Here is a 22,229-nt window from a genome sequence, read left to right on the forward strand (position 1 = left end):
GGTTCTTAAAGAATCTTCCTAGGTCACGACTTGGCACTGAGGGAGGTCAATGAAGGCTACAGTGAGTCAGCAGGAGGCCTACCCTTTGTGGTTAGCTCCTTTATGGTCGTCTGATACGTCAGCTGGGAGAAGGTGGGCGAATTGTCGTTCTCATCTCTCACTATGACTCTCAGCTCCAGGGGATCAGCATATGCTGTGCCTTCACTGTTCTCCGCAAACACCTTCATCTGGAACTGACAGCATTACAGCATTGTTAAGAGTAGACTCTACACTTCATTTAAATCTGAGAATCTGATTTTTGTTTGCCCATTGATAGGATGACTGATCTAATAGAGGGGATTGCTAAAGGTGAATTACAGCTACCTAACACATCCATCCTTTCACTTTATGAGCTGTTAATGACTAACCTAATTGCTTATTTCAGAAAACATAGGATGAGTTTTACTCAGTGCTAGTACAAATTGGCTGGTCTAATTACTTATCATCTTCAGCATATTTTAGTTCATTTACTGTATTTAAAACTTATGCTTTATGCACAGCCTGGGGGTGCAGTGGTTAGTGCTGCTGTCTCCCAGCTCAGGGACACTGGTTTAGATAGTTACCTGGTTAATGCATAATTTACTTTTGCCTATAAGAATTTTTCCCTTTTTCCCACATTCCAAAGACATGAAGGTTAGATTGTCTCGTGTCACTAAATGTGTGTATGTGTGTGATGTTAAACGTTGTGTACCAAACTAGGTGAAAGGGCAGATAATGTACAGTCAGGTAAACAAACATGTTACAAGCCTGCCCACTTTTCCTTTACAGAGATATGTTTTAACATCATCAGATACAAGTCAGGAACCAAACCAGCATACTCGTACACACTCACTCCTGCTGGGCCTATTAATTGATGCATTTGGAAGGTAGGAAGAAAATGTGGAATGCAGAAAACACCCACAGTGACTGCACAAGGACTTCAACAAAGCTGAACTCGACTCTTGGATCAGTGAGGCACTATGTGTCATAACCTTTATAGTTATGTGCCATTGTTTTTTGCATAGTGTAGTAGGTGCCATAAAAATCAAATTGTAAGTATTTTTTCTGCACCACAGATAGCATATTAAGTTGAGGAATGGCACATTTTAAACAGAAGCAAGCTTTTTTTAATTTTAGGACTATGCAGTCAGGATTAGTTGTTGGTATGCATAACACTGAATGGTAAAAAGACCAGTAGTTCATGCCCAGTGCTGAAAGATGTGGGTCACAATTGTTTTTCTTAACATTAAATCCCTTTAAATGACAACACAACTGGGACATTAGATAAATGATATGGGTTTAATATTTATGGGCTAAATGTCTGAATTCCCTCCAAACTGATTTGTGCTTATAAAACAATGAGATGCTCCTGGAACTAATAAATATGTTTTGGGCTCCATATTTTCCACCCATTCATGCAGTGAACCCACAGAGTCCAGTTCAGGATCTTGGGGACATAGACTATGGCAGCAGAATGGTGTGCAATGCAGGAAGCAAACCTAGACGAGGTGCCAAGAAACTAGACAGCATAGTTTTTTTTTACTTACAAAGGCCCAATTCTGAGTCACTAATGAACCACACTTGCAAATTTTAGATTGTGGGAGGAAAACTCCCAGAAACACAGAGAGAACATACAAATACCATATATACAGTGACGTGACCAAATGTGAACTCAAGACTCTAGAGCTGTGAAGCACCAGTGCTAACCACTCTATCACCTTTTATGTATGTTTTTAACTGTGAAGACAGAATAAAGTAAAACATTTCCTTATAAAGCTTTTACAAAATCAAAACATAAAGGCTCAGAATCATCCTACCTTAGCCTGAGTTTCTCTGTCTAAAGGCCCATTCACATAGATGATGCCTTCTGCACTAATGCTAAAAATACTCCCAATGTCATCTCCTTTTAGCTTGTAGATCACTGGCTGTCCATTCCATTGAACCTAATAGTGAAAAAACATTACAACAAAAATTACCAAAAGCCACAGCTGTCATTCATTTAGGTTGAGTTGATCTTATGAGTGTCCAGTTTTTCTGTCTGAGGTAGAAGGCTTTGATAAATTTGGCCTTGGCATAGTCTTGAGAGACTGGCATTCAGCTGTCACAATGTATAATTCACTTATTATCACACATTTGATAGAGTTCCATATATTTTGATAATACCACCCTGATGTCTACAGCACACTGAAAATGCTGAGTGTTGGTTGACAGCTTGCAGAGAAGTGTTTTGGGAAATGGGAGAAGCTCTTACTTTAAAAATCATTTGAAATGGAGCAGTTTATAACATAAAAAACAATTTGTATGAAAGACTGTCTCTGTTTAGTTGACATTTCTGCTTTTGAAAGGGAAAGCAATAAAATATTGCTTTGTCATTTCATGCACATTTCTTTCTAGTGACCTGACATGGCAGACAGGATTGTGAGGTTGTGTAACAGGGTGAAAAATCAAAAATCCCAGAAAAAAACAGGAAAGTCTAAAAAGTAAATAAATAATGCATTTATTAGTGAATTACTAATAACCTAAAAGTGCTCATTTCCATTTAGATACAATGTCAATATGCACATTCAGTGAATATCAAGTAAGGCAGGAGATGCTGGACTCCAGCCAGGCTAGTGCGTCTGGATAATAATGAACCCATTAGACATTGAAGTTGGGAAACAGAGCCAAAGAAGGAGAACTTCCTTAGCTTAGCAGAACATATGGGACTGTGTCATCCATCAGGGCTTGGCTGGCAAGGAGACAAACTGTGTTTGGGAGATTTCTGTCTAAAGTTAGATTTATCGTGTACATTGGCCATGTTTTGACCATTTACTTGATCAACACTGTTAAGGTGCTCTGGAAATTTTACAGTGTGCCACATTTCACATTAACAACAATACAGCTAAAGAGTTCAGCAGGAGTGGATATGATGATTTCACTCTAGGTTCCGCATAGCTTGTACTACAAAATTTTACCTAAAAAAGGAGGAAAATTACAGCCTATTTATGAAGGTAGGTAGGGTGAAGACTGTTGAACCCACCCTTCAGTGGCTACACAAGGGATATAGAGACAGTAGGGGACATGGGGTTCTAACCTAGTTTCCCGAGGATCATCCCTAATTACAGCAATGATTCTTGCCACAATGAAAAATCAATCATAGAAAGAGAGATCTATATAGGCTTTGGGGTATCAGTGTTGAAGATAAAAAAGCATAGTGAATCATACTCATTAAGGCTGCACATAATAAGCAGGCAAGGAATAAGCAAAGGAAACAAAAAAGCAAAAAAAAAAAACCTCATAATAAAAATGTAAAACAAAAAAGAACAAAAAATTATATTGATTGACAAACTAGTTTTCTCTAGCAAATGAGTCTTTCTTTTATTTTGAACAAAGTGCAATTACTGAGCATATGACTTACCCTTAAGTAAGGTACATAGGGCACATTCCCTAATGATGTATGCCATTATAGAAAAAAAAATAACCTGACTTGGCAGAGCTAATGATATCATAGTTACACAATTCCAAAATTGCATAAAATGAGAAATAAATAAAAAAATTAACATCCATCCATCCATTGTCTTAACTCAGTTGTCCAGAGCAGTGTTGTGGGGAAACTGGATCCTAACCCAGAAAGCATCCCGTGGAGGTAGTAACAATCCCTGCACACAGCACCAGCCCATTGTAGGGTGAACACAAGAAAATCAAAATATTTTTATTTCAGATTAAATTGTTATAATGCCAGTGCTTGGCTCAAACAGATAAAATCAGTGTTGAGTTAGGAACAGACCTAGGGGAAGGCTCACTGGTAGAAGGAGAAAGGACCAATCAGCCATTAAGGAAAATGGAAAGAGAAAAAAGAGACAGACAGCAAGAGGTGAGGTGAGAGAATTCTTCTGGTGGTAATACAGAGGGGAGCAAGTGGATGAGCCATCCCAACTAATAGACAGTACCAGAGAAGTTTGCAAGAGCTTGCCTGTTATGACTTTATATCTTTATTAATTTTTTGTAGTTTTTCCTGGACAAATATATATTAAGAAGGCCTACAATTAGTGGGTTTGAACTTCAAGGAATCTAAAAATAACACATTTTATTCATTTTATGTGTGAAATTAAAAAGTAGAAAGTATTTACTGTCTTGCCATGACACTTTCTTTTATTACACATGCCACAAGTTTTGGAGAGATTGAGTCAGCTGTTGCCATAGAACTCTATTCCAGAATCCCCTGGGAATGTATGATTTGCGTCGTTGCCAGAAAGAACATTGTGGACTATGGTCGGCCGTTCATCCTGGCCAATACCTCCACACCGCTAGATGGAACCCTTCCGGCAGAATGGAGGTGCCCCGAATTCCAGCAGGGCATCATGGATATTGAAGTTTTCCTTCATAGCCTTGATGGATACTATGGGGGCCGCAAGGGGACGCTGCAGGGAGTCTCAGAGAATTGTATTTGCCCTATAACCCAGAAGTACGTCCTGGTTACAGGGACAGAGGAAATGACGTACTTCCAGGATGAAAAAGAAGAGCTTTTGATCTGACCCGGAAGTGCTAAGAAGTCACATGGACTGAGGGTTCAGCAGCACTTCTGGGTCAAGGACTATAAAGGACTCTGGGAAATCCCAGACAAATGAGCTGAGCTGGGTGGCAACGTGTCTGGGAGAGTGGAGGATTGATTATTGATTGTATTGTGGATTATTATATGAGTATTGTGGAGTGGAGAGTGCATTGTGCACGTATTTGTTCAAATAAAATAATAATTTGGACTTTTATCTGGTGTCTGGCGTCTAGACTGAGGGTTCAAGGGGACGACAGCGCCCCCTATCTGTCACAACATGTAAAAAGCAACATGTACATCCCGTTCATTTCTGAGTTTTGCATAAAAAATAGTATTGTTGTGTGAATTTAATTCTTATTAAAAAAAAGATCCCAGTATTTGAATTGCTTTATTTCCATAGACCACCTTTGATTTTTCCCTTGTGTTTTGAACTTGCATTCTTTGGCAGCAATCATTGCACAAATTCCTGATTACGTTCTGGTCTCCTGATCCATTTCATAAAAAATACACTTGTTTTTCAGTTATTAGCAAGCCCTTGTCTTCATTACTGGACTGGAAGTAAATGGGAAAATCAGCATATGTGGGAGTCAGCCATGATCAACATGCATGTCTTCTTCTTTTCTTGAGGAAAGAAGAAGGTTGGAAATGCAACCTAAATTGTCAACCATAAAACAAGGAAAGGGTGATGAATTGCACAAACTTTCTCAAAATAGGAAAAACATAATTCATAGTTTTCAGAAAATCTAAAACTCTCAGAAATGATTATTTATTTCCTTTGATCAAACTCAAAATTCAGATGAGGGAGCAAACAGGGATTACTAAGGAGCAACTTAGTGATTTAGAAATTGTAGGGGGAGAAGTACTGCTTATATGAAATAAATTAAATAGGCTGAAATCGAACAAATGTCCAGGATAGCAGATAAAAAATATAAAGTTATCAGGTAACATTTATCCATGAGTTGTTGAGAAGGCTAGTGAGTACACATATTAACCCTTGATGCATAATTAAGAAACTCTGCTCACCAGATAAATTCCTAAAGATTGGAAACTGGCAAATATTAATAATATTTAATTTAATTAGGTTATCACGCTGAACAAAGTAACTACAGGCCAATAACCTTAACATACATCCCAGGTAAATTAATAGAAACCCTTATTAAGGAAAAGATCAAGCAGCACATGTCAAGAAAAGGTATAATTGCAATTAGTCAGTATTCATAAATTCAGGAATATAGGTGCATGGTTAGACACTACAAGTTGTTCTTTCCACAAGGCATTAGTACAGTAGATCCCAGCTGTACCCTGAGGGACCTTGTTGTGGGTTGATTCCACACAAATATTAGAAAGTTTTACTTTCATATATATATATATATATATATATATATATATATATATATATATATATATATATATATATATATATATATATATATATATATATATTGTAGCAGTATAAAAGTGCAATAATAATTATTTTTATTATAATAATGTGCACTAAGCAACCTCCACTCCACACTATTCATTAACCAACCAATCACAAATACAATAACCAATCCTCCACTCCCAGATCTGGGAGCTCCCACAGTCCTTTTATATTCCTCTTCCTTTGACGAACTTCCGGGTTATGGGGCACAAATAAGTCTTCAGTCCTCCCTGCAGCTCCTTTTGTGGCCCCTGGGGTATCCAGCAGGGTCGTATAAAAAACTATGTAGTCCATGACTCCCTGCTGGTCTTTGGGGCACCTCCATACTGCAGGAGGGCTCCATCTGGCGCTTGGGGACTTGGCTGGGATGAATATATATATATATATATATATATTGTAAAGGACCGAGAGAGACAGTAGCAAGGGTTGGGGTTTTCCGGCCCGTATATTGTACAGATAAACAAAAACAGGTCAAAATCATAAACAAACAGTTCATAATGCGCGACGCCGACTCCTGGCGTCGCCATTTTATTGGGGAGGAGCCGGAAGTGGAGGAATGGGAAGGACCGCAAGGGAGGATGGGAAGGATGGCGTCAGGGCAAGATGGCGGAGGAAGGGCGGAAGTATCGCACTGCGGTCATCCATGCCTATGGTGCAGGAAGGTCTTTTTCCTATGAGGAAGCAGAGGGAGAAAGTTAATACCCCACCATTCCCTGGCGGCGAGTGGTTTCCCAGGTGCTGTCGAATCAATCCGCGCCTCCTATATATATATATATATATATATTGTAGCAGTAGGCGCTAGTGCTCCCTTGAACCCTCAGGTACCACGCCAAACACCAGGTAAAAGTGCAATAATAATTATTTTTATTATAATAATGTGCACTAAGCAACCTCCACTCCACACTATTCATTAACCAACCAATCACAAATACAATAACCAATCCTCCACTCCCAGACGCGTTGCCCTCCTACCACCCAGCTCAGCTTGCCATCTGGGAGCTCCCACAGTCCTTTTATATTCCTCTTCCTTTGACGAACTTCCGGGTTATGGGGCACAAATAAGTCTTCAGTCCTCCCTGCAGCTCCTTTTTGTGGCCCCTGGGGTATCCAGCAGGGTCGTGTATAAAAACTATGTAGTCCATGACTCCCTGCTGGTCTTTGGGGCACCTCCATACTGCAGGGAGGGCTCCATCTGGCGGCTTGGGGGACTTGGCTGGGATGAATATATATATATATATATATATATATATATATATATATATATATATATATATATATATATATTGTGGAACTGGACCCGGACACAGACAGATGGACAACATTTTCTCACCCAACAAACTCATTTTATTATATAGTGCCTCCAGCACCAATCCCCCAAAGTCCAGGCCTCACAGTCTCTAAATGCCTTCCTTCTGGCCGCCTCCACTCCTCTCTCCAAGCTCCGTCCTCTTCCACCCAACACTTGCTCCTGAATGAATGGAGGCGGCCCCTTATATAACAGCCCAGATGGGCTCCAGCTGCTTCCTGGCAATCTTCTGCGGACACACCCCCGTGTGGCGGAAGTGCCGGCTGCACACCCGGAAGCCCTCCGGGTGTCCCTGCTCCTCTTCCCCAGCACTTCCTTGTGTGGTGGAAGTGCTGAGGTCCAGGGTGCCGCCTGGCGGTGGCCACAGGCCCCTACAGGGTTGGGCTTCCAAGTCCTCTACCTGTGGCCCCCAACACAACTATATATATTGTTTCCTGCCTTGCGCACTGTGTTGGCTGGGACTAGCTCCAGCCGACCCCCGTGACCCTATGTTAGGATATAGCGGGTTGGATAATGGATGGATATATCCATCCATTATCCAATATATATGTGTGTGCAGTATATATGAAAAAGATTTCAGATGATTTACTTCCAAAAAGGAAGGGTTTGTGTACTTTTTGGTATTTGAAACTTTCAGAAAATATCATTTAAAAAAGAAAAAGAGACTTTTAATTGATTTTCAACTTAAAGGGAAAAATAAAAAACGGAAAACAATTACTTTTTTTCTTTTGCTCTTTCGCACATCAGAAAAGAAAAATGCAAGAAACAAGAACAAGAAAACACCCTTTATTTCACTGTAAGTAACAACAATAACATTCATAAAAGAGCCGCTACATCAATAAAGCAAAGTATGCAAAGCTTGTATTTTTACCTGAAAGATGCAACTCTGTTTTTCTGCAGTCATGTCCTTGTATCGGAGTGTCACTCTTTTACTGTTCTGAAAAACAACGTAATGGTCCATCCTCTGGTGATGCCAGCTTAACTTCAAAGCCGTCAATCGATGTGTTGTGAGGAAGACTGTTCGCATGTGTCATCAAAAATCGTGCAGAAGAAGTATTTCCGGTTTCAGACAACGAAAATACGTCTGTTTTGTTGTTTTTGAGCTATTGCACTTTCATTATTTGAATCACAAATAAATCCAAAAAAGTATGTGTAATTTTAAGTTTATGACTGCTATTTGTTACCATAGAATTAAAAAAATACCTTATTTTTCTTAATTTTATTCTTTAATCAAAAATCTAAATCTGAAAATTCCTTTAATTTTTGTTTTTTCGTTTTTGCTTCTATAATGAAATTTCAAATACCAAAAAGTACACGGACCGACCAGGAAGCAAGCCCATCCATTTTCTGTAATATTTTTTTCTTTGTTGTATACATTAGCTGCATTTGTTAGAAACACATCAGAATTGAGCCTGCATCAATTTAGTTTGTTTCCTTAACATTGCTAACTTAAAATTTAAAAAAATATATTTTAGCATTATCTCATTGATATCATCTGCTTTGACGCTTTGTGCATTTGCTTTCCTATTGTTCATTTTCTTTTTGCCCTTTTGTTGTGTGATTTGTTAAGATTATTTCTATGTTTCTGTTATTCAGTTTTCTTTAATATTTTTCCGTTCTATTTCTATTTCAATTTTGTGTTAATTTTCTCATAAGTAATCAGAGGGCTTTTAGGGTTGGGTTTTAGTATTTTTTGGCCTTTTCTTCGGGTGCTCTTTAGTAAAATTCCACAGTGCTGGGTTTGCAGAGTGTTTGTGCACATTTGTGCTGTTTAGCGAGAATGATCCTAGAGACATTATAAATGGTGTGCAGGAGTTCTTAAGGAGACCCAAATGTTTTTTTCTGGCAGTGAAGAGGTATTCACTACACAGAGACAAGATGCAGTCCATCCTGCATCCTTCTACTCATTTTAAGTGAAACATCAAGTTTAGCATTGTGTTATAACAGGTCCAAGGCTGGGAAATTAGTGGCCATTTTAAATAAATAAATAATTGAATGTCCGGATCGATCTCTGTGGGTGTGCATGCTCACACTGCTGCAGGAGGTTGGTGGGGTAGTTGGGGCGAGGAAGGAAAGGAAAACTGAGGTTAAAGAGAAGAACCAAGAGAAACAAGCAGGAGTGAGGGAGACCCAGTGCAAGATGGAAGGAAGCAGGCAGACTGGAAAGCAAGCACCAGGAGCATGTGGCCGGTGTTTAGGAGGAGGCTGAGGAGTCACTCCACTTGTTGCAGGAGCGGCCAGTATACTCAGGGTGTGCTCTCACCGGGATGAGCCAGTGATCGGCAGCAATGTGAGTAGAGCAGGGCTCGACGGCTCCACATGAAACACAGTGGGATTGGCGGTGGGGACACAGGCCAGAATAAAAGGTTGTCTGCGCCTGTTGGTTGATGTCTCTCCATGCTGCAAGGCCCAATCAAGGTGAGTCAGAAAGACATCAGTTTTAAAAGGAAGCTACCAGGGCTAAGAATATTGAAGGACAGTTTCCTGCCAGTGTTTTTAACCTCTTTAGAATGGATTCTTATTTATTTATTTTTAACCTCCACTTTACACCATTTTTATGGATTATTTATTTATTCAATGATGGATCACTGCACTGCTTTTGGACACTTGACTTGTTCTTTTTTTTTATGGATTGTGTTAATAAAAGCAGTAATTACATTTGCACCTACCCCTTGGTTTTTGTGTTGTGTCCTCATCTGCTGGCTCATCCCTAAGGTATGTTAGCAGCAGTAGCGGGTTCAAGAGGCTCAACAGAAGGACCAAATAGCATGGGGCCAACACGCAACATCACAAGCATAAACTGGAACGAAACTGAAACAAATATGGTTGATGTTTCATGTAGCACTCATTCATTGATGGTGCATGTTTCTTGCTATATACAGTCATGGAAAGAAGTGGAGCTGTTCTTTACTTTCTTTTGCAAGTGATCGCCGAAGTGTGCACTTTCAGTTATAGTTGAAGCAAAGTTTTGATGCTCTGCATGTCAAAGAAGAGTGTAGTGGTTGGCAGCCTTGCAAAATCGGTGCCTGACCCATTAGTGGTCACTGTCAGTGTGAGGTTTGTATGTTCCCCCTGCACCTCCAAATTTAGGTTTACTTTCTTTTGCCTGTTTTGGTTTTCCTCCCAAATATCTTACGCACTATTTACATTAAGCTAGTCCAGTGTGCAATGTGATTACCTGGTACTCTGTCCATAACTGGTTAATCTTCAACCCAACTGCTACAACTTAAGATAAAATTAAATACAGTAAATGTTCTGCTTGTGATTTCTATTTGCCCAGTGCTGCTAGGATAGTTTCCAGCACACATTAACCATGAATTGGTTTAAGCGAGGTTGAGAATGTTATTTAAATACATGTTCATAAGGTAAAGACAATATTTAAAAGATGTTACTGTTTCCAGCATTTTATAAAGAATATGTGTCTTTTTTAGTTTATTAAGAATATTTAACACTTTAACACGGAGAGAAGATTGGTCTCACTTCATTGAAGCTTCATTGTCATCTGCTTTTCCTCAGGACTCTGACAGCAAATCTCCCTGCCTATAAATCTTTTCAGCTACATGGGATTTTTATCCAAGTTCTTGGAGCGGGGAATTCTGTGTTGACAGGATTTCTTAGCAGTGACAGCTCTTGTTATGGAAACCCAGGCGTCTGGTTTGCATCAGTCTATGTATGTAAACTCTTTGCTGCAATTCATCAGGTATGTGTAGAACTTAAATGACAATTTGGTGGTTCATGAAGATGAAAAAATAATGACTGTTTGACCAGTTCTTGTTTTTGAAACTGTTTAAAGTAACATGTACATTTTACGTAGATTAGTTTGTCTAATGTTTGTGTTTCTTTATTAATGTAGATGTGTCTTATGTTGGAATAGAGCAAATAAATAGTATTTAAACATCTTGTTTTTGGTTGAAATTTTAATACAAAAAAGCCACAGGCTTTTTTAGTTTGAATTATGATTTTTCTGAACAAATATTTGGCCATTTTTCTATGGTTGTTCTTCAACCACAGTACCGACTCCCTTAAAACACAACAACATCATTCTGTAGATCAGCCATTTATTAAAAGCCTTTGCACACCCAGGCCCATTACCAGACCAACTACTCCTAGCCAATTTACCAATTCAGAGTATCACTCTACAGTGGTCTTTGTACCCCTATGGCAACAAGTAGACATTCTTGTAACATCCTGACAGAGATTCACTGTGACCCAACTTGAATTGTAATCTTTTTTCTGTTTTTTCAGACCTATAGAGTCTTCTTTAGCCCAAGCAACTTGGACTAATGTGTAAAATACCATTCTGCCTTGCTGACATTTCTTAACTGTAAACCAGTTCCTATAGTTGTCCTTCTTTCAATCTATTTTCCAAAAGCTGATATTTGAATTTTATGTTTATAAGGAGCTGAAGAGTTTCTTGTCAGCATTGCACTCAAATCAGACTGTACACCAGTCATCTAACCAGTCAGTGGGCACAGAAGGCTTTGAGGAAATTGGGGTGCACCTTCATCCTGCCTAGTTCATTGTTCTTGTAACCAAACAAAATGTCTTTGCATGGATGGAGTCACCAATTGCACTTGTCTCCCAGTTTGCAAACTTGAGTTTTTTTTCGGCCATCCTGACATGCAGAAGCAACCATTTTAGCCAATTGATGAAAGCTGACTAATTGGCTGGCAAAATCCCATCACCACCTCCTCGCGGTGCCGGCTGGTAACAATGACCCTTTGGGAAATTGGCTAACGGTGAGGGTGTTAGGTGGAGCAACACATTGGTCGATTCATTTTTGGGTCGCATCAAATGGCAATACCGTCTCAAAATTTGGAAGATAATGCTAGGGCGTCTCCCGGAGGCAACGTGCGGCGCCCTCGCCCGAGCGTCGTGAGAAGTGGACAAGGGCTACCTGCCCATAGACGAGGCAGGTGAAAGAAGCGAGTCCAACAACAACAACCTCTACGATTGAGCACCCTCAACATCGGCACAATGACAGGGCGAAGCCAAGAATTAGCCGACATCCTCAAGACCCGCCACATCGACATCGCGTGCATCCAAGAAACCAAATAGACTGGTGCAAAGGCAAGGGATATAGGCGATGGATTCAAGCTATTCTACAACGGCAACAAGCCCCAAAATGGTGTGGGAATAGTGGTCAGCCAGAAAGCACGAGACAATGTGGTCGAAGTGACTCGAATATCGGATCGACTCATGTTACTCAAGATCGACACGGGTGACATCACCATGCGAGTGATCTCCTGCTACGACCCCCAGACCAACTGCTCGGAAGCAGATAAAGAAGATTTCTGGGGAAGTCTCGATGCCCACCTTCGAGCACTTGGACCCGAAGAATATATTGTCATTGGCGGCGAACTCAATGGTCACGTTGGGCTATGAAAGGTTTCATGGCGGGCAAGGTTACGGAAGTCGCAACGAGGACGGGGAATGTGCCCTGGATTGTGCGGAAACACTTGATCTTGCAGTGGCCAACACTTTCTTCAAGAAGAAGCTATCACACCTCATCACATACTCTAGCGGCCGAAGAGAAACGCAAATTGATTACTTTCTCACCCGAAGGCAACACCTGAAACTGATAACCGATGTCAAAGTAATCCTGTCAACCAACATCTGCCCACAACATCGGCTACTCGTCATGGACCTCAAGCTAGTTCTTGGCCAACGGCGACAAGTGAGAACCACCAACGAAGAATAGATCAAATGGTGGAGGATGGTCGAAGGCAGAAGGGACCTCACCGAAGCACTCAGATCGATTGACCTCAACAACGACAGCAACCAGTTAGTCGAGACCAGATGGAACAAGATAGCCGACCAAATCCGAGAAGCAGCAACCAACGTCCTAGGGAAGACCAAGCCAGGAAAACGTTTTATCGACAAGCAAATATGGTGGTGGAAGTCCAAAGCGGCGTGAAAGAAAAGAAGTCAGCGCTAAAGAAGTGGCGCCAGTCTAGAGAAGACGAAGACTACCAACGGTACAAGAGCCTGAAGGCGAAAGCGAAGAAGGCAGTGGCAGTGGCGAAGACTGCGCACTATGACCAGCTCTACCACGACTTGGACGAGCCTGGAGGAGCGAACGAGATATACCGCCTAGCCAACAGCTGACACCGTTCAACGCAGGACATCGGCCAAGTGAAACATATCAAAGACGTCAATCAACAGGTCCTGTGCGATCCACCAGCTATCCTTGAACGCTGGAGTGAGCACTTCTCCCAGATCAGCAATGAAGAATTTCCCCACCCGCCAATCCACAGCGCCACCTCAGTCTATGGCCCAGTCCTGCCGATCACGACTACTGAGATCAAGGATGCCGTGAAGAAAATGAAGAATGGAAAAGCGCCTGGCCCCGACAACATTCCCGTTGAAGCCTGGAAACTCCTCGGCCAGCAAGGAGCCGCCGCTCTCAGCATCCTATTCAATAATATCATCAGAGAGGGCAGGATACCAGCGGTCTGGACAACCAGCGTCACCGTCCCCATTTGGAAAGCCAAGGGCGATGTCACCAATTGCGCCAACTACTGACCAATCCGCCTCCTATGCCACACTATGAAAATATTCAAAAGGATCCTAGACTCCCACCTGCGACAGATCGTCACGATCACCCCTAACCAGTATGGATTTGTTAAGGGATGTGGAACCACTGACGCCATACACGTCGCGAGACTGCTGGTGGAGAAACACCGAGAGAAAAATCAAATGGTCCACCTGGCATTCCTGGACTTGGAGAAGGCATTCGATAGAATGCCACACAAACTTATCTGGCATGCCCTGCGATCTCACGGAGTCGACTGGGTCAAATTGCTCTACATAAACGTCACCAGTGTAGTCAGATGTCCCGTGGGAATCTCACCGCCCTTCGCCATCAGCGTGGGAGTACACCAAGGCTCGGCCCTCTCGCCCCTTCTGTTCATCCTTTGTATGGACACAGCGACCGCCGATCTCCAAACTACCCAACCATGGTCACTTTTATACGCCGACGACGTATTCCTGGTGAACCAATCTAGAAGTGAGCTGCAACAACACACACACCAATGGAAGACACGCCTGACCGACCATGGCATGAGACTCAACATCACGAAGACTGAATACATGGAACCTGGTCTCCAAACCGATGGCACTATCAGCATCGACGGAGAAGACCTAAAGAAGACCCATGAATTCAAGTATTTGGGATCGACGATCAGTAACGACGGGGACATCCTTCCCGATGTGCGAGCTTGGATCAACACCGCGTGGGCGAAGTGGCGCCAAGTAACGACGTGCTGTGTGACCGCCGAATTCCTGACCACCGCAAGGCCAAGATTTACAAGACAGTAGTCCGCCCAGTCGCCCTGTATGGATCAGAGTGTTGGCCAGCCACCGCCAAGCATGTGCAGGCTCTACACACGATGGAAATGCGAATGCTGAGGTGATGCCTAGGCCTCACGTGCTGGGACCAAGTCATGAATGAAGACATCAGAAAGCGCCTTGGCATTGCACCAATCACGGAGAAAATGCGCGAGGCACAGCTACGGTGGTATGGACACGTTGTGCACGCAGAACTGTGGAAGATCCTCCATAATTAGGGTGGAAGGCACTTCCTGGCAGTGATTGGCAGATGGCCCTGCATCTTTGGAAACCACTCAAAAATACACGGAACATAACAATGGCAGCTTATATACGTAGGCAAAACCAAAAGTAAAGAATGAAACACAAAAACAACATAAAGAATCAAAAATTAACAAAAGAGACAAATTAATTTGAACCCCAGCCACATGAGGAACCCTGGCTGAGACCTGTTACACTCAGATTGACTTATAGGCAACTCTAATCACCACTAGGGACTGCCCACAGTTCTATAATGACTGAGGAAAACCCACAGACCTTTGTGGTTCACTGAATGTGCGCTTGGTGTTGGTGAAGTCCCTAGTGTTTATTGTTTTGCTTTATGATTTATTGTTGTATTTCTATCTTTGTTACTGTTTTTTCAACTCTTTTGATTTTTACTTTTGGGATTGCCTATTTTGAGGGCATTACCTTTTGTCCTTTTATACCCTTTGGAGCTTTACTGTTACAGAGCATTTCTGTTGATAATCAATCTTTTTATTTTTAAAGATCCCATGTTTTCCCTTTTTCATTACTAACCGAGATTTGAAGGTGTTGTCCATTCTAAGTTCATGACATTATTTTTCTGTTTTTAGTTAATAAATAATTTATTTATTCATAAAGGTCCTTTGTTTGCCTTTTTGTACACAAGCCAGGAGCATACAGTCATTATTGCTCTTGTGAGACTTGATATTTTTTGAGACTTTTGTAATTATTAAAGCCAGCTTTCCATTTTTGAGCCTTACTGGGACAGAACTAGCACTTACCAGTTTGGAGGACTCTGGATTGGGGTGGGCCTCTTCTGGGCAATCTGGTGGTCTTAGCCAGCATTATTTTGCTCTCATCATTTTATTATGTTTTGGGACTCCTATTCATAATAATCACTTACTTATTGAAACTACATTTCATTATTTTCATTTGCAACTGTATTTGATTGGGGTAGCAAGTCCAAAGAGATTAAGGGGACAGAGCGCATTTTGTGTTGATGATTCTGGGTGACTGAGGTTGAAGTGCTCAAGTATTATTCTTATTTACACTTTGGCTGATGCCTTTATTGAAGGTGACTTACAACATTTGAGATGTAATTGGTTACATTTCTTTCTTTTTTTCCAATTGGAGCACAGGCAATTGAAGTGATGTGCTAATAGTCATACAGTTTCAGTTGCAGGATTTGAGCCCAAAACCTCAGAGCTTGAAGCCTAAGTCATAACCGCTACACCCAAGTGCCTGCATTGTTGCTCTCTGAGTGAAGTATCTGTGTATTCTTTACACCAGTTACCAGATACTGAGAATTTAGGCTCTGTACTATTATTATTGTGTATTTGGATGATGCTTTAAATATGAGTATTTGGTTTCATAAGCAAAATATTCATTTTAAGAAAACACTATACTACCTCAGTCTTAGAAATAAAACATTAAATAGTTTGCAACAAAAAATAGATCTGTCAAATAACAATTTAGAATTAAAATGTATTATATGCTTTGGATAACTGGGTTTCATTTAATAGTTCTTCTACCTTACCCACAAACACATGTAGGTTAAGTTAACTGCTAATGCTATGTTGGCTCCTGTATAAGAGTGGCTGTATGTGAAAGTGGGCCTGGTGTTTAGACTGGCAAACTGACAAGGGCTGTTTCTTGCCTTGTGCCAAGTGTTTTTAGGAAATCCACTTGGTGATGCAGAATTTGTGGCGGATTTGAGAATGGATTGCTATGATATGTTATGTTATTCTATATCATGTGATCTTATCTGATGTCAACTTGCATTACATCTGATTGTGTTGTGTTGTATCTGTGGGTTTGTTTTTAATTCTGTAATTGAGTGATGTCATACTTAGTGATGCTACCTTGCAGGACCAAAGTCCTTGCTTGAAATCCAAGCTTGAGCCCTGCGTGGATGGAGTTTGCTTATGCTTCCTACAGGTGTATAATCTCAAAAATGGCTGGGTTAGGCTGATAGGTGACTCAGAATTGGCCTAGTGTGAGACTGGCCTTGGGGGGAATGGTTGCACCTTATGCCTAATTTTGCCAGCACTAATTTCATTTACTCCTTGACCTGTATAATGTGGTTTGAAAATGGACTGATGAATATTGCTTATTTATTCAAGTTTTATTCTATTATGTTTTATCATATCTGGTAATGGTGTTCTGTATAAAAGTTGCTATATAAATTTTTGATTGATTGATAAGAGTAATTCCTAATTATCTGTCCCATGACATCTGCATATCACATGTGCTCTCATAAATTATAATGGGAACATTTTGGAAACAGAAGCTATCAATCAGTCACACATTATATACTATTTTACTTGTATATACAAGATGAGTAAGAATAATTCAGTGCATTTAAAATGTGATATAACACAAAGTCAGTAGGACATTCATGAAAGATCAAGTATAAGGGACCAAGGAAAAAAAAATGTTCACTTTTAAATATTTAGGTGAATGAGACTAGAAATACAGAAGGCTGGACTGAGATAAACAACAGTAAGAGCTAATCCTGGATTTGAAGGGGGCAGTTAAAGTGGTCCGGGTGTCCAAGGAACCTCCAATAGAAGTTGCACCAGGCAGAGTTGAGCAGGACAGTACCTGGAGGAGTCCCAAGACCCACCAGAGGGATTATACTGTAGCTCTTAGATGGTTTGTAATTGCATGGAAATTCCTTAGATATATCTACAGCCTGTTGGCAAAGAAAGGATATCCTAGGCCAGGGTCCTCAATCACGGTCCTGGAGAGCCGCAGTGGCTGCAGGTTTTTGCTCCAACCCAGTTGCTTAATAAAAAACACTTATTGCTAAAGTAACACTTCTGCTTCACTTTAGTGATTTTGAGCCCTTATTGCTTAATTTAGTCTTAAACAGCTATTTTAATTGCTCCTTATTATCAATAACATGCAAATGACAAGAGAGAGCAGCATTTCTCCATTTAGCTTATTTACATTTACACCTGTGTGTATTTATCTGCACTATTGGGTTTAATTAAATACTTGGAAGAAAAATGAAGAGAAAAAAGTGAAGGACTGAGAATTACTCGTCCATTTTAGCCTTCAAATCATTTGCATGATAGAAAGGGAAAGAAAATCTAGGATATGAGAATGACCTGACATAGCAGAGTTAATTTAATTTCATAGCTTGTTAGTGCTTTATTGGCAAGAATTGCTTTCTAATTAAGCAACCAGGTCAGAACAAAAACCTGCAGCCACTGCGGCTCTCCAGGACTGGGATTGAGGACCCCTGGCCTAGGCGATTAAAGGTAGTTTGTGGCTATTGCAACCCTCACCCGAAGAAATGAACAGAGAGTGAAAAGTTTTGAAAACATGGTAGAGCATCAAAATAGGGGTCTACCCAGAGGGTATTAAAATTGTGTGGCACAACACAGACCTGAATGGGGAAAAAAAATATAGTTACAGTATATAGTTATGATAAATTTACTCAATAGTCCTTAATGGCATATTAGTGGCATTTTAAACGGAACACTACAAAAGTGCATCCTACTTAAGAGATGGTAAGATTAGGTATTAATGAACGACTGGCAGTCTGACACTGCAGGCTGTTTTTGAGGATGAAAGTCTAAAGCAGTTCTGACTAATAGAAAACTTTAAATAACAGACTTAAAGGTCAGAAGTGCACCCTGGTGGACTGAAGTGACGAATGCCTTCAGGATTTTCCCTCAGAGCACTAGGGATGACGATGTTAAAAACACACAGAAGGGATGTCAGATGAGGATCACTTGCAGACTCTGTCTTTGAGCTCCCAACACAATTGTGAGTCAGTGACCAAATCCCCCCAGGAGATCATGACATTAAAAATATTGTTGGTTCTAATCTGCCATGTTGTTTTATTGATGTCAGTGGTCAATGATGTTATGTGGTTTAATCAAGAGGACAGGGTACTGAAATTTTAAAGCAGAAGTGCTGCTGGTGCCATTTGCACCACCAAGTTACTGTGGAAGGCACATACATGGCCTGTGCTACAGAAAATGCATGTAGATATTGTAATGCTGTAATTATAAAAGGTCAGTGCTGGTGCATCACCAATCCAGCATCCTAGATTTAAAACTCACATCAGGTTGTTGTCTGTGTGTAATTTGAAGAATTCCTCCATCAATATGGCTTTACTCCACAACCCTAAAGATAAGTGTATTAGATTAATTGGTGTTTCAAAACTGATCTACAGTACTGTTTATTGTGTTGTAGATAAGTGGACCCTGGGGCACAGGGGTGCAACAATCTATTTTCGAATGGTATGTAAGATGGTTTTTAGCCCCATAGCAATGTCCCTCAGCGAGCGGTGAATTAATAGCCATTCTTTTTGAAGACAGACTGTTGTACTTTAGTTCTATTTGTCTAGGTGGTTCCATGAAGACAGAGAGATGGTAAGCCTCTGTAACTAACCAATCAGCAAGGCTTTTTATGGTATCCAACTGCTATGGGCCCCCATGAAATGCATCCATTGCATCATCCCTATTTGTACCATGGCTGGGACATTCACAGTTGGTTTATGCCTTGCATACCATGTTACCATAGGTTTAATTTAATAGGTTTGAGAATGTTAGGTTATAAAATTAAAGTTCTTTATTAGTTTGTTAAAGAATAAGTTTAGTATCTTTCAAGTCACAGTTATTTCTTTTATGCACTTGCCATGCAAAACTTTGTTCTACAATTAAGCACTTTCTGTGCATTATAAAAGATCTTGCCTGCTCTGGCGCTTTACAATAGATATGTGATATAGGGAAAAGGCTTAAAACCTTACCAGATACATCAATTGTTCATGTCAAACCCGCTCTTGAGTATTAATCTGTGCTTTCCATGTTTGTGATGCATGTTTCTGACAACAAAAGGGATCTGGAACAACTAATTTTATCACAAATTCCTGGTACTTTTTTTCTCGTGGTAACGATACGTTTTCTGTTCACTTGAGCAAAGTCTTGTATAAATACAGAAGAAAAGAAAAACAAAACTACAAAGCGTGGCACAAAATGTTTACTATGATTTGATCTGTCAGAGGTAAAAACACCCCCAGGTGGATGAAAGGTTATTACACAGGAAGACTAAGTGCTAAGCTATCTCTTACAGCACACAATTGGCTGGATCTCACAATATTGCTGTTTATTTGTTCAGAAATTACTAAATGATAAACAGATTTGGTATGTTTTTAAGCTTTTCTTCCATGCCCCATAGACTACAGTCTAAAGTACCAGTACAGACTAGATACTGTATATATATTTTTTATTTTATAGAAAGCAATTAATTTTAGAATGCAATTTTGTGTGGCAATTGAATATATAGCATGTTTGTAAAGAAATAAGTTTGACTTGAAAAATACTGAACTTATCGCTTAAAGACCAAAATGCTCCCTATTGAAATTATATTTAACATAAAGGGATTTGTTCTTACAATTTTACTTATTTACATAAATTTACATTCTGTAACCTGTTTAATCCAAGTATCTGTCATTGGCATTGGGTGCAAAGCAGAAGCTAACCCCAGACAGGATTCAAGTATTTTGCAGGACTCACTTACACTCAAATAGGGCCAATATGAATTACAATTTAACCTAAAATACAAATCTTTGAGATGTGCAATGAAACCAGAACAACAACAGGAAATCCCACACAGACAACAATTGGATGTGAGATTTAAACACAGGATATGGGATCAAATGTACCACCATGCCACCTGAAAGCAAAACATATCCTGTTTTTACTATTCATTTTGGTCAGAACATATACTGAGTGAAAGTTTAAACATATTCTTACATACTCAGCTCTCATGGTGAAATCCTTCCGATTTATGTTTCACTTTTATTGCCATCCCAAAATGAGTAACAACTTACTTGTAAAATCTGCATAGGGTAGCTGCCTGCAACATTCTCCTGGATGTAAACTGGCCCAGGTGCATTCCACGTGTTTTGAACAATTTCAACTGATACAACACCAGTGCTGGACAGTGCCATGGAACCACCTGCCATGTCTTTTACTTGAACAGTTAGATTGTAGATATCTACCTTTTCTGGATCTAGAAAAAGGCTGCCTGCAAAAAAACAAAAATAAAAATTTTTAATTTTCTTTGGTCCAGAATTCAATTAATTTCATCTTTGCTTAAACCCTTCCATCAATTTAAAACAAAATTTGATGTGGGTTTTAAATATACTGTATGCCATATTACATTTTCATCATTGTTTACTAAGCCAAATAGTCTTTTTATTACATCTTTTATTATTACTGTGCACAGAAGAAAAAAATAAATTAGAACTTTTGATGACTAATAGGGTAGTTATATCACAAAATGGTAGGAAGCTAATTTAACACACTGGATCATTTCCATCTATTTTTATGGGCATTTGTTTGATATTTCAATATAGTTCTTCTAAATAATAAAATGTTACATTCTGTATTGGTAATCAACTTATAAACATCACACTCCTCAACCTTCTCACCAGTAGTGGCCTAAGAGAGACATGCTGGATTGTATGCTACAAGGTTGCCATTTCAACCACTGAGTATCTGTTACAGTGTTACCCAGAGTAAGTCAATTATCTTGTCAGTCTCCCTTTAAAAAAGTAGAAACTGTTTGTAATTTTCCAAATAAAAAGATGTGCAATAGAAAAGGGGGTTATGTCAATAAAGATGTATTAATTTTGTGTCTTCTACATACAAAGAGTTTAAAGACATCAAAGTCCTTTCTTTATTACATTACTTAAGAACATTACTCATTGGTGGCAAAATGGTGCAGTGTTAGTGTTCACATTTCCATAGTCATGGCTTCTGATTCTGGCCCAGGCACTATTTATGGTCAAAGAAGGAACAATAATCTTCACAATGGCATTCTGTCATTATTTGATAGTGGTTCCTTTGAAAGGTGATATATAAAATAACAACGAATTGACTAGCAAGGTGATGACTATGTTTTTTAAAGAAGAAAACACTACATAAAATATTGACTGATGGACAATTACAGGATATATCATTTTATTTACAAAGTTGTACAAATTTAATATTTAATTGAATATTTAATATGACTATAACAAAAATTGGATCTTGCCCTTTCTGTTAACTTGTTCTCTACCTGAGATCACAGCCAAGAGCTGTGCTGTTAACTAAATAACAACCTTAGGCAAAGAAAACCTTCTCTACTCTGTTGTCAGAGTCTCAATTCCAAGGGAGTGTTGTCAAACTATTGTAACAGGCTCATAGGTGGCATGTTGCAATGGTTTGAACACCTACCATTTTTATTCTCTCCCCGCTCCAATTTGGTATTCTCAGCACAGAGACCACTAGATCACTGGTTTTGATTAGTATGCACTGCTTTTAATGTATCATCTGCCAGTGAAAGTGCCACCATGGGCTGACTGAACACAGAGGTCC

At 39.9% G+C, this 22,229-nt stretch overlaps 1 protein-coding gene across 1 annotated transcript in view; it reads right to left on the minus strand.

Annotated features, from left to right (window-relative positions):
- Nucleotides 1–22,229, minus strand: part of cdh16 (cadherin 16, KSP-cadherin) — a 168,172-nt gene that overhangs the window by 82,103 nt on the left and 63,840 nt on the right. Inside the window, exons 7-9 of the mRNA XM_039763246.1 lie at nt 20,699–20,895; nt 1,836–1,961; nt 83–233 (exon numbers count right to left, since the gene is read on the minus strand). Coding sequence (XP_039619180.1) covers nt 83–233; nt 1,836–1,961; nt 20,699–20,895 — 474 coding nt within the window. The remainder of the gene's footprint in view (nt 1–82; nt 234–1,835; nt 1,962–20,698; nt 20,896–22,229) is intronic.

Source organism: Polypterus senegalus, chromosome 9 (assembly GCF_016835505.1).
Source record: "Polypterus senegalus isolate Bchr_013 chromosome 9, ASM1683550v1, whole genome shotgun sequence".
Taxonomy (NCBI): domain Eukaryota; kingdom Metazoa; phylum Chordata; class Cladistia; order Polypteriformes; family Polypteridae; genus Polypterus; species Polypterus senegalus.